We start from the raw sequence: 27,596 nt of genomic DNA on the forward strand, positions 1-27,596 counted from the left end.
CAAAATGTTTACTTCAAACAAATTTGGCCAGTAAATCCGTTGTGAAGGATCAAAATGTTTTGTAATACCTCAAAATATGGTTAACTGAGTGGACTTTATTGTATTGAAATAATAATATCGAGAGAGAGAAGAAAATTACTCATGGACTCACCCAAATTTCCAGTCTCCCCTCTATGATGAGATGGGGTCCTTCTCCAGACTATGGTGTTATCCAAGCTATTCAGTAATATGAATAATGCACTACACTTAGCACACTTCAATCAGCAAGTCTGAGTAAATCACTCATTAATAAAGTAGTCAGTAGATGCGGTAACTTCAAGTTAAAAATTTATATGAATTGATAAACGATCTCTGTTCAAAATCACGCGACGCGCTCGATATATTGAGAAGCACTAGGTAAAACCCATCAACTCGCGAAATCATAAACAAAAAATTCTACAAAAACTTACATATGGAAATAAGAATTTGAAGCAAACATAAAGGCATTGGCGTAGAAAGGGGGATTTGTGGAAGGAAATGAATCAATTGAAAAGAGTAAAATAATCAAATATAACTACGATTTAATGAATACTTAACAATGAACTCTTACTTGAAGAAAACTGAGCCCATATAAATTAGAACACGACAGAAATTTTATATAATTGTTGAATTAGGACTTCAAACACTCACCTGAACTTTACACAACTTTCATAACTGTATAACTATATCAATTTTTTTTATCACATGAAACTCTGATATTTCTACAAAAAAATGTGAATCATAAGTACATATTTTGTTAAAACATAATAGGTTGAAATTAACATTTGATACCAAGTCCTATAAATAACACAATGACTCATGATTTACCAGTTTTTATATAAACCAATATTATTGAAATAAAATTTAATATTTTCTCGTAATCATCAGATTTCTATTTTATATTCTTGTAGCGCCACAGGTAGCGCTAATGGTATACCGTTAAACTTAATGACACTTATTTGTCAATTGTCACTGTCACTGTCAATGTCAACATTGTCAATTATGGCTAAGAATGATTAGATTGTCTTCTAGGAATCTTAATTATCAGCGTATCAGCAATATACTCCAAGTACTCGAGGCACAGATTACTTAATCTCAAATTTTCAATATTTTGAAACACCAAAATGATTATTGAAAAGGCTGTACTTTTACTAAAATCTCGGACAAGTGGTAGTTCCCCCGATAAATACAAACAATTATTACATATTGAAGGTTTTAAAGTGAGTGAAGTGGAAACATTAGTATTTGAATTCAGAAACATAGATATCCTAAGAGAAAAACTTGATAATGACACACAGTATGAAGGGATAATTTTCTCGAGTCCTCGATGTGTACAAAGCGTTCATCTGGCCAAGACTGATAAGGAACAACTGAAATCATGGAAGTCCAAACACAACTTCGCTGTAGGAGAAGCCACATCCAAGGAAGCACTAAATAAACTCGGTTTGGAGTGTAAAGGCAAAGAATCAGGGAATGCTCTGAATTTGTCCAAAGTAATATTGGAAAGTATGTACTGTGTGTTTAATTTATTTGTTTATTTCAAGTGACAAACCAATTTACGAAAAATTCTATGATTTACAGAAGTACAAATCTCAAATAGTTTCAAAGAATTGATAGATGATAATTTTTTGGGTGAATGAGATCCGTTTGAAGTCATGTATGAAATATAGTACTCATGTTCAATATGCCCAATATTCATGAATATTTTTACTCTTCTCTATTGAACTATGGCTAGTGGATACGGAATCTTCAAAATTTATGCTGACATTCCTCAATGAAATCCTCATCAATTTATGAGTTGACGAGTACTTCAATCTCTCTTAATATGTAATTGTCATATTCAACATACTGAACTCCTTCTTATCCAGTGTATCTGCTTCGAGCTCAGCAATAAGTAAGTTATGAATAACTAATAATAAAAATAAGCCTTAGAGAAATAGGTGTGTGTAGATTCAACCTGCAATATATTTTCTGATGATAAAAAGATAGTGGCAATTATTTTTTTTTAGGTGAAATAATGATGTCTTTGAGGTTGTATGAAAACTTACTAGAATTAGGCAATCCATCATTTCTGGCATATCTTATTGATTTTGAATGCCCCTATAAATTTCAATATTATCATGAAAACCACATTCATGATTGAGTTTATTTGTAATAAATCATAACTTAATGATTCTTTGTATCACAGATAGAACGTGCTATTCTAAACCATTCCTTTTTCCTCATGGGAATTTGAAAACTGATACCCTGCGAGATGAACTCGAGAAGAACGGTTTGGGAATGGAGGACGTCCTAGTCTATAATACCGTAGCAAATTTAGATATAGAAAAGGATATACAACATGCTACCAACAATTATAATGATCTTCCACAATACCTAGTTTTCTTCAGTCCCTCTGGATTCCACAGTTCAATTGACTATCTCAAGAGAGTACCTGATTTTCCTAAGGCAAAGGTAAATATGTCAATACTAAGTGAGAAGACTTTGTTTTCATTAAAAAGGTTATTAGAATTGATAATTATGAAATAATAACATATTGACATACTTTTACAAATACATGCTATTTAAAATATTAAAGGATTTTTTTTCAGTTGATCGCCATTGGTCCAGTAACAGAAGCTGCCATTAAAGAAGGAGGTTGTGATGTTTTTGGAGTAACTAAGAATCCTACTCCCCAAGATTTAGTAAATCTGTTTTCCAATTTGTTTAATTATAAATAATATATCTGTTTCAAATAAATATTTTATTGTTTAATGTTTTTTTTATGAAGTACAAATGACTTTGTTTGTCGAGTTTTTTTTATGAAAAATAGTTTTAGAAAATCTATGTAAGGGTCAAGAAACTTACGGAGACTGTCCTCAATTTTGTTGCTCTCATAAAGAAATAAGCACTAATGGGTTGCAGGATCCTTAATTTCATTGAGACTAATATACTCAGGTGTTGAGGGGTAGATTAGAAATAATGTATTTTAATAACATATCTTGAGAGGACCTATATGAATGAGGTTTACATCAATAAAACAAACATAAATCAATAACTTTACAGAAAACTGTGATATCTCTCTTTTATTTTTCTGGTTACATCAAAAATTGGGTTGTTTCGCATCAATGAATGTTCTCTTATTGAATAATTACACCCCACTCTAGAGTTGAATTTCAGGGGAAAACACTAGCTACTCTCCCCCCTCTCTTACAATACCTAATGCCAGATATTACTTCTCTACAGCATATACAAGATATACTTGTACTGAAACAGCTCAACGTCAACAGAGCTTTTGGTTCTGATGAAGTTCCTAACATAAAACTTGGGTTTCGTTCTTGTTGGAAAACTACTTGAGTTCAACCCATTCCGAAAAACTACAGGCTAATTGCGTAACTGTCAGTTATATCAAAAATCATGGGAGAAAATTGTTAATCAACACATTCTCACATATTTAGAAGCTTCAACACCTTAAGCGACCATCAATGTAGTTTCTGAAAGCAAAGATCACTACTCGAGTCTCAGCTGCTGTTTCCAAAGGCCTTTGACCATATCTGACGTTATAATTTATACTTAAATGATATGGTTTGTCTTGATTGTCTTCTTTTGAAGCTCTCGAGCTTTCTCAGAGTCTTTTTCTCATGAGTAGCAATCGATGGTTCTCTTCCGAATACCTTTACTATCCAATCCAGTCTTTCACTGGGATCCATATTACTTCCAACTATGTTTCTATAATTTATCAACGATCTTCTGAAAGATCGTTGGATAATTTATTTTGTTGACGATAGCTACACTTGGCTCTTCCTTTCTGATAAAACTGTTTGATCTTCCTCTTGATGATGATCACTTGGTGATCGAAACACGTGTCGAGGTGTTAAAATAACGATTTCGTGTTGAGAAAAAGCTCAAAAATAATGGTCTGCACGACTCACACAGTCCCACCTTGCATCCAGTGTTTGTTTTTTACAAAACAAACACTGGATGAAAAAGTTGTGGACTGCAAAATCCCCAGAAGGCAACACCATATCTAAGGTGAGACTCAATCAAGGAATGTTATACCGTTTCTGTTGTGGATGAACTCAGTTCATTAGATAATATTCGAAATGCATACCATCCTGATGCCAAATTTTTATTTAAAGCTGAAATATGTTAGTCAAATTTGAATTTGTTATCCATGAAGATTCCCAGGAATTTCGATTGGTTTTTATTCTCAAGAACGTGTCTATTCAAATATAAATTGTTAATAAACAGCTGAAGGTGAGTAAGTTTGTTTTTTTGATATTAAAGCACAAGTAGTTTGCTTCACACCATTTTTCACAACTTTTAAATCACTAGAGATATGAACCGCATATACTTTCATATCTGGAGAGAAGTTCAATTTGAACAGCTCCTTAGATACGGATCGACTTGGCTACCCATCTTGAAGAAAAATAAAGATAGTGGCAAAATAGCAAGACTGACATCAGAGAACACCTTATACTACATCAAATGTTTTAGGAGTCAAATCAACAGCATTGACGTATTTCACATTTCGAAACTCTTTTGAGATCTGTCGAGGAAGTTGAAAAAATCAACAAAGTAAAAACTGCGTATGAACTTAAATTTTGTCCAAACTTGAAGACGGAGGAAGATTTTTATCTTCTGAAACATTAGGATGAGTACGAGGGTTGCCTTTTATATTTCGGGGTTAGAGAACAAAAACAAATATTAATAATCGAAAATCACTTTATTGTTTTTCAAAATATTCCCCATAAAGATCTACATACTTTTGGATGCATTTGAACCAATTGTCGAAGCACTTTTGCCACTCTGAATGCAGCAACCGCTTCTTCAGGTGTCGAAAAACGTTGACCTCTCAGTTTGTTGTTTACGTGCGGGAATGAAAAGAAGTCATTCGGTGCAAGTCTGGACTATACGACGTTTTGGGTGCTCAAAAATACAATCATTCGAGCCGATGTGCGAGAGCTCGCATTGTCGTGGTGAAGAGTGATCACTCTTCGGCGGTTGGTTTTCCTGATTTCTTGGAAGACAACTGGCAAACGAATGGTTGTGTACCACTCTGAATTGACTGTTCTACGTTGTTAGTGGTACGGTTGCGACAAGTCCAGTTTTTCCAAAAAAAAAACAGGCGACCATTTGCTTGGAAGTGCTTCGTGCAGGAACAACTTCGGTTGGATTTGGCTCATCTTGATACACCCATACAGTCGACTACTGTTTACTTTCGGGCTCATACGCGTAAATCCACGATTCATCACCTGTCACGATGTCATAGACGTGTTTCGAAGCACCGCGATCGTATTTTTTGAGCATTTCCTTTGACCAATCGACACGAGCCTTTTTTTGAGCGATTGACAAATTGTGTGGGATCCAACGCAAACAAATTTTTTTTGACAAGTCAAATGTTTATGCAATATTGAAAGTATGCTGGTCCCACTAATGCCTAAGGTTGTCTCAATCTCACGATAGGTCACATGACGATCTTGCAATATCAGTTTGCGCACAGCATCAATGGTTTTCGGAACAACTGATTTTGGACGAGCTTCACGAAATTCGTCTTGGAGTGAACTACGACCACGATTGAATTCATCATACCATCGATAAACACTGGTCCTTGATGGAGCTTCATCGCCAAAAATTGAATTAAGTTCCTCCATGCACTGTTGCTGAGTTAATCCACGTCGAAAGTTGTAAAAAATAATCGCACGAAAATGTTCTCGATTTAATTCCATTTTTGGGCCAGGATGGGTCTTTTAAGTTATTGTAAACAACACAAATAGCACGCGTATGCAAAACGTTGAGTACGTATAAGCTCAAAAGTGCTCAACTTTACGATAGAGCTGTCATTTGCCTGATTGCAACACTAGGATTGCCAAATCCCGAAACATAAAAGGCAACCCTCGTATAATTTCTCAGCTCTTCCTTTGTGAAAAATACTTTGAATTTGCACAGTAGATAACTCATCAGGGTAAACTGAAAAGTTTGCCCTTTCTGAACGTTTATTGAGTTCTCCATTACAAGTTTCATACTTTTCAGATTTTGAAAGCTAAAAATCCCGTTTTGAGTAGGTCACGAAATGAAACCAAACAACCAAAACTTCACAACTTTTATTACTATCTGCACAATATTCAATAATAAAATACCATTAATTTCATTAGTTTAGGTATCACAGTTTCAGTGGTTAGACTTTACGTAACTTCTATGAGCAATTTTCCTCCTTGTTAAAAAAATCAGTTACCCATCAAAGTTTATTATTATACATATAATAACCCTCAGATACAGGTCAACCGAACTCGAACGTTTTAGAATTCTTCCATGCTGTAACCCTTTTGTTCAACTTTGGTCAAATTATTGTCAAGTTCTGTGTCCATTTCGAGGTTTATCTCACTCGATAAAGTATAATTATTCAAAATATCTTTCATAATGAAAATATGTCACTAGAAATGAAAACCTAAATTGAAAGTGTTGATAGGTATTTTTCCAAAAAAAAAAATAAATAAATAACAATTCATGCACACGGGATTCACAGGGTTTCTTTATATTAAAAACTGAAAAATTCAGAGATAAATGATGCCCTTGATAAACAATCTCAAACATAAGATCAATTGATTTGAATAAAAGGAGTATTTTTGAAGTTTATAGGTAAAAAAGCTCATTCTCTTTCTACTTCTCAATTTTCATACACAAAATATATCAACTCAAAAAAAAGAGAGTAAATAACTTCAATAACCTCTTCACAAAGATGTGTAGATCATCCGAAGCAACTACTTTCAAGAATATGAACTTTGAATTACACGAATATCACTCATGCCTGTTCAGTTTCTACTCTAAACATTCGTTATGCAGTTGTAGCAATACCTTCCATAGGAACACTATACAAAGTTGTATATGAAAGTGTTTTGAGATAAAAGTTCACTTACATAGACCTATTATTTCAATCTGTATCTAAAGCAAACTTCTTTCTGTGTGTTCTCTTCGCACCTTTATGAAGAGTCAATCGAAGTTAGTCACTTTGTTTCTCAGAAAGTTTACCACTTTTTTTGTATGAAATTAGTGAAGTAGAAAGCCAAAAATCCTTTTTTTTACAAAAACTGATAACTTCTAGGGAATATTTATTTTCAAAATTTTATTTAGAAATCATATAATTGGTTTGAGAAAGAAATATCAACAGGACGATCCTAGAGACAGTAATTTTGACCTTTAAACATATAGTCTAATTCACAAGTACCACTCAATCAAAAACCTAACCTCCAAGAACAAAATAACCAATTAAATCTCAATATCAAAGGAAACACTTTGAATTAACTGGTCGCATGAAAGAACAACATTCTGTGGGCAAAAAATTTTGATATTGACTAATGAATTTTTATCCCATATTTTTATAAAAAATACATTGAAAGATGTATAATTGAATTGAATGATTAATTGGCTTATGAAGAGTTATTAAGCTATTTCGCTGTACTTGCATAAAAAATTGCTCTAAAAAATGCAGACGAAACAGATCAGACTTATAATTGTGGAGGGAGCCCAGGTGGGGATTTTCAGAATTTACTAAAGCGTGGCAGATTAATATACAGGGGGATACCTTATACCCGGTTAAGTACCTCCACCAAATATGAGCCCCATATATACGGCCGCCCTTGAAGGATAAAGGATCAGATTAGTTAAAAAAAATTGATCATCAGAAATTCTCGTGTGCGTCAGATTAAGGTAGGGTGAGTTAATTACATGCTGAAAAGTGTATATTCCAGTAATCTGACAAATTGAGAGTGACGTAAAGAAAGGGGAGGGCAGCAAAGTTGTAAAAAATCAACGTCATTTCGACATTCTCGAGCGTTTTTGAAAGAAATAATTCAAGGATAACGAAAAATATATAATCTGACGATTTCCGCAAGGCGAAATAACAAAAATTCGTCGATAAAGTTTAATACATGCAGCAGTATGATACCTATATTTCCCTCTCCAAGTTTCTATTCCTCTTCCACTTGTTTTCTATCTATTACTCTCTGTAGAATACTTCTATTTATAAGAAAATATATTTTAAAAAATGCTCAAAAAAATTTTATTTTTTATAATCAATTGATAATCTTCTTCTTCATCACGAAGAAGAAGACAGATTATTGAATGAGAGCCTTTTTTGTTGCACTTAACACCCCCTCAGGAAATCTTAAATAAACAACTAAAAATTAACAAGAATTTTAACAAAAAAGAGCACTGTGATTTTGAAAAAAAGATCTCAATATTATTTAGCAACAAAAAATTGTAAGTTGATTGCATATTTTTCAGACATATTGAAATTGTTCAAAAAAACAATTTTTCATCAAAAATCATTTTTTATCAAGAATTGCATTAAAATATTTCAAATCTCAAACTGCTTTGCTGATAACAATATGAGCTAGTTTTATTCAATTGTGTAACTTTCAGTAAAAACAATTTTCAATTTTATAATGATTATTGGTGGAAAAAAAATAAGAAATTAAATCAAACATCATAAATGAAAATTGCTCATTATATAAAAACTATGAGAAATAAATGAAATAGCAAAAGTTATTTTGCCTAAAACAAATGGCCCCTCATTATTTAGCAACAAAAAATACTTTCAATTGATGAATGCATATATAAGCAATGATATTTTCTAAAATTCATCATTGTTATCAAGTATTAGATGAAAAAAATTAAAATTTCACACTGCAATTGTTTATATCATTTTCTGAAACAATAGAAGTTCTTTTTTAACTATTATGTAACTTGTAGTGGTAAAAAATCAAATGAAGTTATAATTAAAAAATCTTTTTACTGTTTACTTACATCTTTACATTTGTAATACTTTGAATTGTTGATAAAAAAGTGAAAATATGTAACTTTCAGTAATATGAAAATAAATGGAAGGAATTATTGAAACAAATTATTTTCAATTACTTCAGTTAAATTTTCATTTTTGTAATGCCTTTGACTGTTAATAAAAAAGTAGAAAAATAAATCAAGCATTTTGCCTAATCAAGTATTTTGCCATTCTGCCTATAAAAATGGCCTCAATATTATTTAGCAACAAAAAATACTGTCAATTGATGAATGCACATGTAAGCAATGATATTTCCTAGAATGCATTATTGTTATCAAGTATTAGATTAAAACAAATAAAAATTTCAAACTGTATTTGTTTAAAACACTTTCTGAAACAACAATAGTTGTTTTTCAACCATTATGTAACTTTTAGTGATAAAAAAATAATTATAGTGATAATTAAAAAAGACATTTTTATTATTTATTTGCATTTTTACATTTGTAATACTTTAAATTGTTGATAAAAAAGTGAAAATATGTAACTTCCAGTAATATGAAAATAAATGAAAGGAATCATTGAAACAAATCATTTTCAATTACTTCAGTTGAATTTTCATTTTCGTTATGCTTTTAATTGTTAATGATTTTCCTGGTCTGAAGGATCTTTCTTCAAAATTTCAGATATCTGAAGTAGTTACTGGAATATTATTTTAGCTTTTTGCTTAAAAGTTTTGCTATTTTTACCGGTCCTTCTCTCAAAGTTTCATAAAGATTTTTCAATACCCTTCCGACTCGAATGACACATTGATCATAACTTTTGACCTTGGATGTTAGGTTTTCAATGAAATAGCACTTGTGAATCGAACTATAACTGAAGATAATCAATTGAACGACTAGCAAAAGCAAACTTTTGAAAATAAAAATATGGCGAAGCTGAATCCCGTTCTTTAAGAAGAAAATCAAACGTTGTGACGATCAACAATCAACAATATCCAAACATGATTGTTAGGCAAGTCTGGTTCCTTGAAACAAAAAGTTTTCTGCAAAAAAATATTCGAAATGGACACTTCCTTCTTAGTTTCGCACAGAATCCTACCTATTTCTTAGGGGAGTTCTTGAAATGACTGTCTAAACTTATTCACTTTATCATACACCGTCTCAATTGATTCCGAATCATCCTGACTTTCGGCCAGGTAGTACAGTCTTATTTTTTTCTCCGAGTGACATTCCAGAATGCCCCAACGTTGGAACAGCCTCAAAGCATTTTTGATGGAGTCAACGGATACACTTTCACCTGAAAGAAAGGATTTCGTCAGTGAATGAACACATTGAATTATGTAAAAAAATTCCATCAACATATCATGAAATTAGAATAAATTCTTTTATTTGAAAAAAAAAACACGATACTTTTTGTGCAGCAGATAGTCACAAACTATATAATGAAATAGTTGAATGAACCATTAGAAAAATTAATCCGTCATTCATACAATATGCTTTATTGTATATATATATATATATATATATATATATATATATATATATATATATATATATATATATATATATATATATATATATATATATAAAATAATATCAACATGAAAAAATACAAACATTCTGAATAAAAATACATAGGTATGTATAAATAAAAAGTTACATAAGAAAGTCATGCATAGAAATATACTATATTTCCATTAAGAAATCCTTCAATCGTCTTTTGAATATATTTATCGAACCACTATCTTTAATTTCTTGAGGGAGTCATTAAAACAATCTACTCCTTCATAAAATAAAGAATTATGTGGACTATTTTTTTTTAAATTTTCAACTTTTATATTGCTTCTGTTTCTAGTAATTTGCCTATGAATTTCAGCCGAATAAGTTAATTTATTCTGTTGATATACAGGTGAATATCCAATTTTGATTTTAAAAATAAAAATTAGTGTTTGGTACTTGAAGAGTTTCTTCACTGGTAGACATTGAAGAGTTTGCAACATATTTGCTATGGGTGTTATCCTTGAACATTGTAAGATTATTCGCATAGCACGATTCTGTATATTTTGTAGTCTGTTTATTTCATTTTGATTGAGAAAAAACAGAATGGTAGAACAATAATTCAAATGTGGAAGGATTATGGAGTTGTAGACTAATAATTTAGACCACTGGCTCATATACGGGCAACATCTTCTTAAATAGTTGATTTTGTAAGCTATTGTTTTGATAACTTGATTAGCATGTTCCTTGAAGTTCAAGTTGCTATCAATAAGTTACACCCAAGTACACGAATTTATTTACCTTCTCTATCTAATAACTTCTGTTATTCAATCGTAGAAGTAGGTTTTCATTATTATGATCTCTATGTTTCCCTAATAACATCCATTTTGTTTTATTTACGTTCGCCTTCAGCAGATTTGCAGAGCAATAACTATACACCCTTTCAAGACTAGCATTTATAGTATCAACACACTCATGTACATCTTCACCACTAAAGTACAGTAGGGTATCGTCGGCAAATAAGTGAATTCTTCATTCTTCTGCTATAATTACAATGTCATTTAAATATATGAGGAATAACAATGGTCCCAAAATAGACCCTTGGGGTATACCTATATTATTTTGCATTTTATCCAAATAAACTTCCTCTAGTTTCAACCTTTGCCGTCTATTGCTCAGATAATTCATGATCCAGTTTACTGCTATTCCATCAATACCTACGCTTTCAATCTTTCTAATCAGTCTGAATCTATCTACAGTTTCAAACGCCCTTTGGAGGTCAAGAAATACCGCAATAGTATACTGATCCATTTCCGGACTTTTCTTCCAATCTTTTAAAAAGCATTGTAACACAGTTTCACAACTATGTTTGCTCTGAAAACTCGATTGATACTCACAAAGGATCCTATTACTCTCCAAATAATCCGCTATCTGTTCATATACAGCCCTTTCCAATACTTTAGATGTAGCATTAATCATGTTTATTGGTCTCAATTGAATAGCTTGGTTTATATTTGGTCCTTTTGGTATAGGTATAATAGTAGATAATTTTAGTTCAGTCAGTCAGGAAAAACAAGTCCTATTGACAAAGTTATAGTAAAAAAGTAAAAATAAAAATAAATGGTCTGTAAACTTAACTATATAAAACGGATAAAAACAGCAATATTCAGATACCCTGTTGAAAAAATATATTATGAAAATCAGCTCCATAATATTTGTTAACAGGTGCAATATCTTATGAAGAGAATCAAATCTGAAGGCGTTCGTCGACAGACAATTCTGTGAACACTTCTCGTCGGCACTTTAGCTAAATCACTACACAGATTATCACTACATCACTTATTATTTCACTTTAAATACAACAAACACTATTATTTGAATGTATATCGCCTTAGTGGATCACTTCGCGTACCGCACTGTAGCTTCCACTTGACTGTGTCGATATGATCGCGGCTAGCGTTTTTATATCGTGATCGAATACGCTAGAAAATTTCGCCGATATTCCATCGAAATTGGTAGCACTATTCTCGCTGCTTCTAGAGTGGCGAGGAATCATCGTAAATTCGCGCGCTCTTAGCTACATCACCATTGGTTTATGGCTGCCAGTGGCGGCCGGCGTTATTTTCTTTCGAGCATGATTTACAACAATATTTTCATTCTGTTCACAGAGCTCACAATACACATTGTATGTAATAGGTTTTCTTCTTCAGATAAATTCGGACGTCTGCGTTTGCTTTGACTGCTTTCGCTTTCCATATTGCTCACAGTTCACAGCACAAAATTAAACTGATTTATAATGATATTTCCCTTGTTTCAGTCCTTGAACAAATCCCTTGGTTTTTACCTGACATAAAATTTCTTTTTTATTTACTGGTAATCCTTTTCCTAGAAATGTAAGTATCTAAATAAGTGGCATCCACTACATTATATATAGGAATATAGGAATGGAGTTTGTAAAATTTTCAATATCTTCCTATTTTATACCTAAACTCAGGTAAAATCATTAATTTATATGAAGCAATATAGTCTATTTTCAAGTTGCTGTTTCATGAGCTTGTGCCTGTTGATGAAAACTACAAAGTTGCAATTAGAAGAGCGGTACATTTATTTCATTTTGAAAAAGAAATAGAGTCCCTCGACAAAATAATGGGAAAAAAAGTCCAAAATATATCTTCAATGATAGGCAGAAAGAAATTGTGAAAAACTATCAAAGAAATTAAATTTCAGATGGGACAACAGAACAGAACCTGAGGCAGATAAAAGAGTTTTGACGAGTTTAGGTATAATAAAAATATTTATTATCTGGACGAAACTAAGCTTAACGAAAAAGATGTGTAAAGATGTGGCTAGACAAAAACAGTACAAATTCACGTTAAGATTTTTAACAGGGTTGGTCTACAAGATTTAAGTCGCCTTCTGGAAAAGGCGGAAAAATAGGGTGGACCCGGTAAAGTATTATAAACTCGACTAAACCAGCTGTGTAAAATCATAACGAACACAACAGTACACACAGCAGTGTTCAATATAAATATATCTGAAATGGTTGACATTTTCAACATTCTGTGGCCAGCTCAAGATATTTTTCCCTATTACTACCAACCATTTGATACCCACTGTTTGTAAAATCCATCGATATCAATTAGAAAAAATAATTTCACATTCAGGTAACTGTGGAAATAACTCACCATATTTTACGGTACCCATATCTAGCTGCATCTTCAATTCGTTCAAGACATCCTTCACAAGCTCACTCTCAATCAGCTGTCTGCCCACCAGTTTGTCTAACGTGAAAGCAGTTACGGCATAAGTTTCAACCAGAGGCAATAAAGTCATGACTAAATGATTAAGATACTCAACGGCTTCTTTCTCATTATTCTTCATGTAAATCTTTTGCGGATAAAATTCACTGGGTTCGTCATCCTCGACCAAATGTTTAGCCAACCTTCGACACCTCATCCTGGATTCTGAAAGTTCGTATTCATCTTCATCCTGAAAGAAAAAACATCTTTAGTGATTTCTTTGCTTGCTACCTTCGAGTTTGTAATGTCTGAATGAAACAACTTTCTCTATCACAATTACTTAAGGCTTTCTATTGTTTGTTAGCAAAGCTACCGATTTGCTAAAGTCACCAACATGGCTGCCGACTGTCAAAAGGAAATATTTCTTAGGTCTTTACTTATTTTACTATCGCCTCATTTAATTTCATTATCAGACTTCTAAAAGTAGTCGGACAATGCTCCTTTCTACCCTTGGAGATAATCTAGATACAAGTTCTTTAGAAGCTGTCTTCCTAGGTCCTAAAGGTGCTTAAACTACTAGGAATTCTCTAACAGGAATCTGATAGGGGTGTTCCTAACTTCAATTTTTGTAAAAATGTCAAATAAAGTGGACTGTAATATTCTATTCGAACAACATTCTGACTATAACCTCAAATCTGAAGTTTTGGGTATGAATGTCATACTGAAATTAGGCCCCCTTGAAAACGAAATTGATATGTTCTTTTTTGAATTACTGATCAGTCAAGTGTTGGTTATAGTAGGCCATGTACAAGAATAATGATTACGAATTCAAGTAGTTCAGAAAAGGCAGGTTGAACATTAATTGTACTTAGCAGAGCTACATCTCTACGTAAGGGAAATAAAAATATTTAAATATAGCACAAAAAAGAAATAAAAACCGTCAACTCACAAATAAAAATATCCTCTTCCTATACAGTAAATCCTCGACGCAACTGGTAACTGTTTGTTCTAGGCTTTGGCACGGTTTACAAAACAGGAATTCATATTGCAAAATATCACAGAGTTCCAACACATTGTCTATCAAATCCTGATGGACGACCTCGCCTCGATGATTTGCTACAAGTTGCACGGTTATGGCGATTACAGACTCCAGAGCGTAATGGGTGACTAAAGTGTTGCTGTAGTAAGACAATTCGATGACATTCGGGAGTATTGCGATGGGTTTGATTATGTCTTCGTTGTTGACTTTTTCTTTCCTTACCAAAGCGGGGCCCAGCGTTCTCACCTAGAAGTGTTAGTTTCTTATCATTACTGGAAATTAATGATGAAAGAATAGATACATAGACAATATGTCACTACATTAAAACGCTCGAGACCAAATCATTCCGTTTATCCAGTATACAAATTCAGAATCGGATTCCACTTCCAAAGTTTAAATATTTTACACTCCGATTTAATATCCTGCGCTGTATCTCTTCCATACAACTTGAACTATTTGGAATACTGCAAAATGTATGAGGCTTTGTATAACCACCTTTTAAGGTGAAAGATGAAACAATTTATCTAAAATAACTAACTCTAGCCTGAAATTTGTTGCGATGCACTGTTTGGAACCTTTGGTGTAGTAATGAATATTACTGGAGTTTTATCTCAACACCAAACCGTTATTTTTAACACCTAGAAACGTATTTCAATCACCAAGCGATCATCTTCAAGAGAAAGATTAAACTCTTGATCTTGAAGATGATCACTTGATGATTGAAACACGTGTCGAATATTGAAAATAACGGTTTCGTGTTTGGATATCCCAACACCAAACCGTTATTAACTTTCCCATAAAATTAAAACACGAAATTGTTTTCGATCCATTGTTTTGAAAATAATAAAAGTAGCGTCACTCTTAGCACAATAACACACAAGTTCATCAGTAGAATATTATGAAATTTCAACAGCTTTTTTTTGACTAGCGCCATATATGTGTTGGGTCCGAAACTTTACAGTCCATTTAGTACATAACAATGAGACAATGACAGACACACAAACAGACACGCAGATACACACAGATTCACACACAAACACGTGTGAGCGCAGACAAATACACGCGCGCGAACAGACAAACATACACACTCGCAGACACTCAAACAGACGCACATACGCACACACACACACAATAAACCTCAATGAAAAGAAAGCAAAAACTATTCTTCCCCACAAGAATCTCAAAGCACTTGTCAATTGCGGCAAGATAACAATACATAATACATTGTGACCCATTTTTAATGGAAACACCCCCCTAAAATTTGAAGTTGTAAATCGATTTTAATAATTTTTTTTTAATTCAAGTACTAAAAGGTCTACCTTGGGACAAAATTTGAAATGTTTATTAAAGTTTCAGGGCATACATACTACGATATTTTTTCTTAGTCGAAAATCGGGATTTTTTATTGGCGATTTTTTTATTGAAAAAATCACTACGCCACTGGATTCAGAGTGCCTCTAAACAAGTGTGACCAAAATTTCATGAAAAAATATTCATTATTAACAAAGTTATGACAACTCAAAAATTCGAAAACTCACACAGCTAACAGTCACAATATATAATTTTTTTTATGATTTCAACAATAAAGTGCCGCCAGATGAAAAAAAAAAACAAATAGCGTAAATATTTTTAATGAAAATAACGGAATTACATTCACACAATTCAACTAACAATGAAGCAAAAAATTTTAACAAACGTAACTAATAACTAATTATTGAAATGTTTCGATTCAGTGCAACAATTAATTCTAACTCATTTCTAGTAGCCTCTACTAATCCACCACGTATTTCGATACATATGTCGTAGCGCTTACGAATGTTTCTGATTACGTTCCTTAGTTCTTGAGGGCTAATATCTGCACATACCTGTCGAATTCTTGCACAAAGTTCATTTCTATCTCTTGAGCGGTTTTTGTAAACCTTTTGTGTGAGAAGTCCCCAGATAAAAAAGTCCAAAACTGTGAGGTCTGGAGATCTGGGTGGCCACTATATAAACGGACTACCACGGCCTATCCATCGGTTTGGAAAATGTTCGTTAAGCCATTGCCTCACAGCTCTGGCATAATGAACTGAACACCCATCTAACTGGACAATTAAATTTGATCGTTCATTGATTGGCAGCTCGTGAATAGCATCCAAAAACTCTGTGTTTAAAAATTCTAGAAACCTCTGCGCATTAATGTTTTCCTCAAAAAAGACAGGACCAATAATTCGTTCGTTCAATATCCCACACCAGACGTTGATTTTTTGGGAAAACTGGCTTTTACAGTTTATTACCCAGTTAGGATTATCCGCTGCCCAATAGCGACAATTCTATGATGACACTACTCCATTTGTAGTGAAAGTGGCTTCATCGGTATATAAAATATTTTTTAGGAAATTTCTCTTTTTTAAATATTCCCCTTGGGCCCATAAATAATATTCCAGGCATCTTGCTTCGTCGCCTTCTTGAAGTGTGTGTAAAAATTTTGGCTTGAAAGGTTTAATATTCTTCGCCTTGAGGCATCTCCGAATAGTTTCTCGTGGAATATTCAAATCTAAAGTGGCATTCCTTATACTGGCATTAGGATTATTTCCGAAATAATCTAAAATGATTTGATCACTCCTGTCATTCCTGTTTCGTCTTTGTACAGGATTACTTTTTAACATCATTGAATATTTTATTTATTTTATTTACCGTACCGCAGCTAATACGAGGACGATCTGGATGTCTTATTAAATACTCTACAAACCTCTCTAGCACTTCTTACGTCATCTCCCGAAAGGCGTACAATTTCAATTTTCTCTCTTACGCTCAATCTTGCAGCCACGACACAAAATAATTCGAAGAACTGTAAGGTGAATATTGTCGACAATAGTACACTTAAATCTTTCACAAGTGTCAAACTGTAATATCATTTCCATGGCAACTAAGATTTAAATTGAAATATTAGGTCTTAGTTTTAGTTAATTTGCGTGAAAACTTGAATGTAATTCCGTTATTTTCATTAAAAATATTTACGCTATTTGTTTTTTTTTCATCTGGCGGTACTTTATTGTTGAAATCATAAAAAAAATATTCTCATGGTTATATCTGTTGATATAGGGTGTTTTTTGTGACAGTTAGCTGTGTGAGTTTTCGAATTTTTGAGTTGTCAGTTGTCATAACTTTGTAAATAATGAATAATTTTTCATGAAACTTTGGTCACACCTGTTTAGAGGCACTCTGAATCCAGTGGCGTAGTGATTTTTTCAATAAAAAAATCGCTAATAAAAAATCCCGATTTTCGACTAAGAAAAAATATCGTAGTATGCCCTGAAACTTTAATAAACATTTCAAATTTTGTCCCAAGGTATACCTTTTAGTACTTGACATTTCAAAAAAAAAATTATTAAAATCGGTTTACAACTTCAAATTTTAGGGGGGTGTTTCCATTAAAAATGGGCCACACTGTATACAAGCTCATGTTGACTTTTACAGCTCATTGTTATATGGTTTGAATCAAAGTCAAATACATAAATTGCAAAAATTACAGAATAGAAGTATGAGAAGTACTTTGAAATGGTGGAGGGTCGAGAGACCCACTCAAATTTGACCTAATCCTGCTTTGAAATCTATACTATTGAAGCAGTTATGCTTGATCAATTGCAGTGGTTATCAGTTCGAGATGGATTTTACAGGTCATCGTTTGTATTCATCTTCAAAATCATCAATAATATGTTACCGTCATATTTCAAAGAATTCGTTGATTATCGTAGCAGTACTCATAATTATGAAACAAGACAAAATATAATTTTCAATGAGAATTTTATTTTATGAGGGCCTTCATCAATTCAACAGGTTACTGCAAGACATAAGAAATAGCAAAAGCTTACATACATTTGAATCGAAAATAAACAATTACTTGAAAACTATACTCGTCCAGTCCGCTTGTTTCCTCAATAATGATGTTGATAGACTCTTTTTTTTATAGTAATATATTAAATTATTCGGTAGTGATGAATTGTGGTGTAATATTAATTATCTATCATTAGATGTAGAATATCTTCAAATATAATCACTATGTGTCATTTGTAATGGTACACTTCACATAATGTATATGCAGAGATATTTTTCTATACAATGAAAGCATTTTATTCTCTTATAAAACTGCATCCTAAGTCAACAAATATTACGTACGGGGTAGACCATGCAGTGGTCAAGTCCCATAAGTGTCTATTGGATATAATTCAATATCCAGCGTGGTATTAGCCGGGGAAGTAGTTGTTTTATTATAAAGAGAAGTAGAAAGCCTTTGGAAACATGCATTTGTGATTCCCTTGGCCAAGTGTAACTCTCTGACACATTATTCTGACCTTAGGCCCATTAGTATATTACCTTCCTTGTCTAAAAAGCTTGAACTGCTTCTCAAAGATCAGATGATGGAATTTGTAAGTTTTTACAATAGCATAACTAGCGTTCAGTGTGTGTTTCGTTCTCAACATAGTACTACTTCTGCTCTCCTCTCTATAACTGATGATATTCTCAAAACAACTGATAAACATATCACATGTCTAGTTCTACTAGACTTCTGTAAAGATTTTGATACCCCAGACCGCGCTCTTTTATGCAATAAACTAAACCTCTGGTGCACCGCCAATTTCGTTTTGACATAGTAGTAAGTTAGTTACTGTTGACTTGTGCCACTGTGACTTGTTTGAGTAATAGTTTACTCAAAGAACAAACACACCTTTTCAATAAATACGAAGGAATCCAATCTGGTCCAGAAAGATTGTTTTTCAATTTCATTATTATATTAAAAACTTCCAGAAGGTTAATTTTCAATGGAGGAATCGATACAGTATTATTGATATTATTTATGAATTCATAAAAGAACGATGACAGTTTAAGCAGTATAACACTTACCGCATAGTTGATGACATCAATAGAATCGCCGGTGAATCCAATATCTTTCCTCACATACATCATATCATTTCGTAAATCATCGAGAGCAACAACCAATTCTTTAATATTAACTCCCTCCCTGTATTTCGTCAACAACAGGTATGCCAAGGCATTCGTTGACATCACAGACGTAGATTGAGCACAATCTATAATAAATTTTGAAATTGTTAATACAAAAAAATGACGTTAGTAAAAAACCTATCAAGGTTTTAAACAAATATTACGTTGACAGTATCAAAGAAATAGTCAACAATATAGATTATATTGGTCCAGATTTTCCTATTGTAAATAGAACTAACAATATCTACTTAAAAAGTTTTAAATTAATTAACAGAGATACTTTAAAGGAAATTATTTTTGAAATGGCAAATAAAGGAAGTCCTGATGATATAAATGCAGAATTTTTAAAAAATTGTTTTGATAATGTTGCAATGCCCTTAATTAATGTCATAAATACTTCTGTAGAAACCAGTACCATTCCATCAATCTTAAAAATTTCAACTATAACACCAATTGCTAAAGTTGCTAATTCGAATAAGGCATCTGATCTTAGACCAATCAATATGCTCTGTACTATTGAGAAAGTATTGGAAAAAGTAGTCTATAGGCAACTTGTTGAATATTTAGAAGAAAATAGTTTGTTAAATAGTGTACAGTCAGGATTTAGGGGCAAACACAGTTGCGAAACATCACTGCAGTATGTTTTAGATGAGTGGAAACTAAACCAAAATAATAAATTAATCACAGGTGCTGTTTTTTTAGATCTTTAGAGGGCATTTGAAACTGTTAACCGCTCTTTACTTATTAGAAAACTAGAAAGCTTTGGTATTATTGATGATGCTTTAAAATGGATGATGGAATATTTAGATAATAGAAAACAGAAATTAAAATTAAATAACATTTTATCTTCAGAAATTATAAACGAGTGTGGTGTACCGCAAGGTAGCGTGTTAGGTCCTCTTCTATTTTTATTGTATATCGATGATATTTCATTTATAATTGATAGATGCTTTGTTCATCTGTTTGCAGATGATACTTTAATATATTATGCATCAAATGATCTGCTTGATATAATTAATGTAATAAATGAGACACTAAAATCTGTATATAACTGGTGCTGCTTCAACTCGTTAAAAATTAATAAAAATAAAACAAAATTCATGATTATAGGAAATGACAAGCAGTACCATGACTTCAAAAAATATAATTACAATATTAAAATATCAAATGATAAAATTGAGTTAGTAAGAAAAATTAAATATTTGGGTGTAATTGTAGATAATAGAATGTTTTTTAAGGAACATGCTTCATATATTATTAAAACAATAGCATTCAAAATTAATTACTTAAGTAGGCAATCTAAGCATTTAAACCAATGGTCGCTTTTACTTTTGTATAATAGCTTGATTTTACCTCATTTTACTTATTGTGGAACCATCTTGTACTTACTAAACCAAAATGAAATTGGAAGACTTCAGAAACTTCAAAATAGAGGAATGAGAGTAATATTATCTTGTGATAGAAGAACACATATAACATTAATGTTGAATACATTAAAATGGTTATCAGTAAAAAATTACTTTCGTTATTTAGCATTAATATTTATTTTTAAAATTAAAACTGGTGATGTTCCTGTATATCTACGTGACAAATTAAAGTATAACTTTGAATATCATGAATACAATACAAGAAGTTGCAATAACTTTCATATACGTCAGACTAGTAATGTCAATTCAAATAATACAGTTTTCATTAAAGGAGTTCAAGCATTCAACGAACTACCGGAGGATATTAAGAATGCTACCTCTCTAAATATATTTAAAAGAAAATTAAAAGTGCACCTTTTAGACCTACAAAGTGTTTAGTATAGGAACCAGCTAATACAGTTTTTTTTTCTTCTTTTTATTTTATTTATTGTACTGTTTTTATTTATATGTTTCAATGTACATGATTTTAAATTTTAAATTTTAATTGTGACATTTAAATTTTTAACCTAGATTGAGACTAATATTGTAACTGCATTAGCTTGTGCTAAATAAACGATACATATATCAATAAATATATTATTGCTGCTGACCTACCATAAATAATATGTTTGGATATGCTTTCCACCAACAATTTGTTTTCATTACAAACCAAATCTGTGCCATATATACTGGAATTAGATGGTTTAGATTTCAAACTTTTTTTGTCGCTCAATCCGTTGATGGCAGATGTCCTTCCATTCGTGTTGAACGTTTTGACCAACTCCTAGGAATAGAAAATATACTTTCTGTAATTTTGGATGATAGTTTATATCAATTTTACCTTCAACGACATAGGCTGATTGAAATCTAACCTCATCATCCCGTAACTACTGTTCAACACTTTCCAAATACCTGCCATGGCGTTTTTGAAAGTCTCCATCTCCTTAGGTTTGCCTAATTGTTCTCTAACGAAGTTTCCATCTACCAGTTTTTCATAATTGATGCTGACGGGTACCAGCAAGGCATCTTCGATGGTGCCATCCATGAACTGAAAATCATTTGAAAAAGTATAATAAAGAAATAATACAGTGTTGATATTAGTATATTGTACAACAAGTGAGAAAAACGACATATTTCTCACAAGCGCAGAAGAGACCTTTTTTTTTAGAATGAAACAGGCTATCGGAAATAAATTTTTAAATGGTAAACAAATAATAAGACAAAAAGTTACATTGGAAATAAATTTTAGGGGTTGCGTTTTCCACCCTTTACAACCATGTGGAGTTCTCAGTTGTCAGGATTTTTCGAAGCCCAATAGCAGTCAAGTAGTTAACAAGAGTATATGTCAACTTGAAATCTGTGCTGAATTGTGTGTGATGCACTTCAATGTACAGGGTTGTAACAATAAGTCACTTGATTTGGAGATAATTTTAGACAAACATTCTCCAGATATTCTATGTATTAGTGAGAGCTGGCTTAAATCTCAAGAGTGTTCATCTTTTCAAATAACTGACTATAATTTAATCTCTTTTTTCTGTAGGGAGAAACGTATCAGGGGAGGGGTAGGCATTTTTGCTAAAAAATCCTTGCAAGTAAATAACATTGCTATAGAAATTAGTATAGAGCAAGATATTGAGGTATGTGCATTAGCGTTAAACGGTAAGAATAAAACTATAATAATTTTATCGGTATATAGATCACCTCTTGGTAATACTTTAACTTTTTTTGATTCATTTGATCGATTACTTGTGATGTTGTAAAGTAAGTATAAAAACTTAGAATTAATAGCTTGTGGTGACTTTAACATAGATATGTTAAGGTTTACTAATGAGAGAACTGACTTCATAAATATACTTGAGCAACATAACATTAGTGCTATTATAAGTGAACCTACTCGTATATGGGGTGATTCAGCAACTTGTATTGATAATATTTTGTCTACTTCTAATCCTATTAGTTACTCCATTAATCATTCCTATATATCTGATCACACTTTCCAGCTGGCAACTTTCTGCTATGATCAGGTTGACCATAACCAAGAAACTCACAAGAGATGTTTTAATGACTATAATATTGAGAAGTTTTCTAGTTTACTGCTGGAGACTGATTGTCTTCAGTGTATGACTCAGTTGAAGCAAATTCTAAGTTTGATAGTTTTTATAATAAATTTTCCTATTATTTTGATACTTCATTTCCAAAAAAAGGTACCTAGTCAAGATAAAAAAATCTGGTGACTCCAGGTGGATAACTACTGAGTTGAGAGAAATCAGTAGAAGGTTAACAGAGTTATCTGAGCTGAACAAAGTATATAAAAATGGTTTATATCAGAGGGAATATCAAGAACTTAAAATAATATATCAGGATGAATTGAAACATGCTAAGAAAACTAGCAATGATGATAGAATCTCTTCTGCTGATAATAAAGTGAAAGAATCCTGGAAAATCATCAAGGAATCCCAGACTGGTTATTCTGGCAATGCAATACCTTGTCTAGAAAGTGCTGAAGATGGGGTCCTTCTTTCTGATGATTTTGCTATATGCAACCTTTTTAGTGAGTATTTTTCAACTGTTAGCAGTAGCATATCCAAACCTGATACTAAAAATATTAATTATATGTCATCTTCACATCAAAGTATTTTTTTATATCCAGCAACTAAGATGGAAATTGAACAAGTTATCAAAAAAGTTTGTAAGAAAAAATCGTCCGGTATTGATGAAATTCCTGGTCTTGTTATAAAAAACGTTGCCAATGTAATTTCTGAGCCTTTGACTCATATAGTTAACTCCTCTTTCATAGAGGGGAGGTTTCCTGATATACTGAAAATGTCAAAGGTTTTGCCAATATATAAAAATAAGGGCTCGAGATCTGATTGTGCATCTTACAGGCCTATATCGCTACTTAGTCAGTTTTCTAAGATTATTGAATACAGTTTCTATCAAAGATTATATGATTACTTTGAATCATTTAGATTATTTTCTTCTAGTCAGAATGCTTATAGAAGAAATAAATCCACTGTTGGCGCAATTGATCAACTCATTAAACATGTGTTGGAAATCTTGGAAAACAAACAGCAAACTCTGGGGTTATTTTTTGATTGGAGCAAAGCTTTTGACCTCGTTGACCATTACATACTGCTACACAAACTGCAGTTTTATGGTATACGTGGTCCTGCATTGAATTGGGTTAGATCTTACCTGACTGGCCGTAGTCAGCTGGTCTGTGTGAATGGAATTAACTCTGTAAGTAAATGTATAGTAAAAGGGGCTCTGTTTTAGGACCTCTTTTACTTTTGGTTTTTATTAACGATCTTCCGAAATTTTGTTCGAAAGCTTCCATTATTATAATTTTTGCGGATGACACTAATATCTTGGTATCTGCGGAAACTATGTCCGAAGTAATTGTCAAAGCTAATGAAGTAACTGATCAAATTGAGGAGTGGTGTTCTACAAATGGTCTGCTGCTAAATTCTGCCAAATCTCAAATGCTCAACTTTGTTACTAAAAATATAACTATTGATAAAAGCTATTTGGTAAGATTAAATAATGAAACTTTACATCAAGTTAATTGTACTAAATTCTTGGGTGTTGATATTGATGATAAACTTACCTGGAGTTTCCATGTTGATAGTGTCAAACTGAAGCTCAGTAAACATATATATTTACTTCGTAGGTTGAAACAAACAGTCTCTTTTGATGTTCTCATGCTTTTATACCACAGTTTAATTCAGTCAGTGATTTCCTATGGTCTTGAACAGTGGGGCTTATCAGCTAAAGCTGATGAAGTGTTTGTTATTCAGAAAAAGGTAATCAGAATTCTGGCTGGGGCATCTTCAAGTGCAAACTGCAGGCCATTATTCATTCGTTATAGTGTATTAACAATGCCTAGTTTGTATATCTACCAAACTCTGATATATATAAGAAAAAATATTTCAATTATTCCTAGAAATGAGCAAATCCATGAACATTTCACCAGAAATAACCTTCAACTTTATCAGCCTTATAGTAGATTGACAGTATCGAAGAATCACCCCATGTGCTGTGGGATTAAACTATATAATAAGCTTAGTAATGACATTAAGTCCTCAAACATCAATGTCTTTAAAAGGAAGCTTAAGGTTTTTCTATTGCAAAAAGCATACTACTCTGTGGATGAGTTTCTCCTTGAGTCATAATCATAATTTGATTGTAGCTTAGTGATTTTATTTTTATTTAAGTTATGCTTTGTATTTGTTTTTCTATAATAGTTTGACCTGTTGTATCAGCCAGTATTTTATGATGATGTTTGCCTAATGTGATTGTAAATGAACACTGATTCAATAAATGTTTGATTGATTGATTGATTGATTGTGGTAAACCAAATAAATTACTGGCTAAGTGTCTTTTTGGTAGTACAAAACGTCAGGTTAATTTCAATATTGTAACTTTTTCAGTGCTTGTGAAAAAAATTGTTATACAAATTTTATGTACCCCCTTTAAGGGGCTGTATCTTAACAAGGGATGCTCCAATGAAGTTTCTTCAAATGAAAGATCGTATCTTTTTTTCGATGAGGAATCGCCTCCTTAAATGTTTTACACTTATTCAGTTACACCCTGTATAATACATTTGTGCCAGAGTTTTTTCCAATCCTCCAATCCTGTACACACCTTAGCAACTTTTGATGCTTTATAAAGGCTCAGATCAGATCTTCTTTGAAGTATTGTTAAGTTATTTGCCTCTTTATTACAAGCTGGTTTGAAAGTGACTTGATAACTATCCAAAACAGTGGATATGTAAACGTGGTTCCTTAGAATGACCAGCTGCATTACCTGATATGATTCAAATTGATTAAATTGAATAAGTATTCACTGAGATTTCACAGTTTTAATTAGAATCATAAAAACAACCTAATAATATTTACGGTCGGGACATAAAAACATGTTTTTTGGAACAATATGCAAAGTTTCGTTATACTTACTGACTCTAGTATTACACTAAGGATCCCATACTTTGGCATACACGGTTTCCCCGTTCTCGTCCTTCCTCCTTCCAGGAAGAACTCAACGTTGTGGCCTGCCCTGAGGAAGGTGTTCATGTAGGTATGGAGCACCGATTTGTAGATGATGTCCTTGCGACCCATTACGGGGTCTATTCTACGTTTTATAAAAAATGCTCCAAGACCTCTCAGAAGGGATCTAGACAAAACATAAAATAGCTGAGCTCAAAAGCACAGAGATGGATTCAGAAATATTAATTTTGATAACACAAATACAAAAAGTTAGTTATACTAAGCATTAGCACAGTCAGCTCCGAGTAAAACATTATGTCATCGCCATGTAGCACAGATAAAGAAAAATTCGATAATTAAGAAAACATTTTTAGAATTTGATCATTCCGCCTTTCTAATAGAACATTTAATCCAGTGACATATTTTCATATGTATGTGTATTCGATTATTGGTTGTATTTTTATAATTTGCCTAGTTTTATATAAATATTACTGGAGTTTTTTCCCAACACCAAATCGATATTTTTAACACCTTGACACGTGTTTCGATCACCAAGTGATCATCTTCAAAGAGGAAGATTAAAACTAGAAACTAACGCGAAGCTAACCCTATTTATGCTATATAGATATCCCATACAGGTAAACCATCCAGGGGAACCATCCAGGTGTACCACCCATACAGGTATACCAACCTAAATCAATTTTACCATTTTTCCTTATCATTTTACAATATATGTGTAACTGTTATAGCTGTATATAAAACAATTTTCAGCTATTTAAAAATTAATTTCACAATATTGCCTATCCAAATTTATTTTTGCAATGTGTCCTTATGTACTACTAATCAGTAAACCCAACAATATTATTTTAACAAGCTATATAGTATGCTCTTTGGTAAAGGTCCGTCATCGTTATTCATAATATTATTGTGTTTACTTATTTCTACACTCTCATAGGCATCTACTTGCCTGTTGTTAACTTGTCTAACTAATCTTAATGAACTGAAGTCTATGGAATGGTTTTGTTGCAAAATATGATGGGCGACTGCTGATTTTTCAGGTCTTCCATATTTTAAGTGTGCTATGTGCTCCTTATATCTTACTTTAATAGATCTTTTTGTCTGTCCATAATATTTTGGGGAAGTCCAAAAGACAAAGTCGAGAATTCGGAAAAGTCTGGAATTTACGAAATTGAATGTAAAGACTGCGATGCAAAATATTATGGACAGACAAAAAGATCTATTACAGTAAGATATAAGGACCACATAGCACACTTAAAATATGGAAGACCTGAAAAATCAGCAGTCGCCCATCATATTTTGCAATAAAACCATTCCACTGACTTCAGTTCATCAAGATTAGTAGACAAGTTAACAACAACAGACAACTAGATGCCTATGAGAGTGTAGAAATAAGTAAACACAATAATATTATGAATTGCGATGACGGACCTATACCAAAGAACATACTATAATGCTTGTTGAAATACTATTGTTGGGTTTACTGATTACTACATAAGGACACATTGCAAAAATAAATTTGGATACGCAATATTGTGAAATTAATTTTTATATAGCTGAAAATTGTTTTATATACAGCTATAACAGTTAAACATATACTGTAAAATGATAGATAAGGAAAAATGGTAAAATTAATTTAGGTTGGTATGCCTGT

General features: G+C 32.3%; 2 protein-coding genes across 5 annotated transcripts in view; one reads left to right on the plus strand and one right to left on the minus strand.

Annotated features, from left to right (window-relative positions):
- The first annotated feature begins 996 nt into the window (after positions 1 to 996).
- Positions 997 to 2,772, plus strand: LOC111515734 (uroporphyrinogen-III synthase). Its single transcript, XM_074173253.1, has 3 exons — positions 997 to 1,524; positions 2,207 to 2,472; positions 2,610 to 2,772. Exons 1-3 carry the CDS (start codon positions 1,143 to 1,145, stop codon positions 2,736 to 2,738), a joined length of 777 nt encoding a protein of 258 aa, XP_074029354.1. The 5' UTR covers positions 997 to 1,142; the 3' UTR covers positions 2,739 to 2,772.
- A 3,313-nt stretch (positions 2,773 to 6,085) lies between these two features.
- The window catches only part of mino (glycerol-3-phosphate acyltransferase mino), a 78,768-nt gene continuing 57,257 nt past the window's right edge, over positions 6,086 to 27,596 (minus strand). For 3 of the 4 annotated variants that reach the window (XM_074173218.1, XM_074173210.1, XM_074173197.1), the window contains exons 6-12: positions 25,895 to 26,111; positions 21,781 to 21,987; positions 21,555 to 21,723; positions 19,435 to 19,619; positions 14,461 to 14,796; positions 13,458 to 13,761; positions 6,086 to 10,072 (exon numbers count right to left, since the gene is read on the minus strand). In XM_074173218.1, coding sequence (XP_074029319.1) covers positions 9,882 to 10,072; positions 13,458 to 13,761; positions 14,461 to 14,796; positions 19,435 to 19,619; positions 21,555 to 21,723; positions 21,781 to 21,987; positions 25,895 to 26,111 — 1,609 coding nt within the window. In that variant the 3' untranslated portion in view covers positions 6,086 to 9,881. The remainder of the gene's footprint in view (positions 10,073 to 13,457; positions 13,762 to 14,460; positions 14,797 to 19,434; positions 19,620 to 21,554; positions 21,724 to 21,780; positions 21,988 to 25,894; positions 26,112 to 27,596) is intronic. The other variant, XM_074173203.1, reaches the window with a different exon arrangement.

This window comes from Leptinotarsa decemlineata, unplaced genomic scaffold, assembly GCF_025532065.1.
Source record: "Leptinotarsa decemlineata unplaced genomic scaffold, Ldec_3_MD MMD2_P_RNA_scaffold_12, whole genome shotgun sequence".
Lineage (NCBI taxonomy): Eukaryota > Metazoa > Arthropoda > Insecta > Coleoptera > Chrysomelidae > Leptinotarsa > Leptinotarsa decemlineata.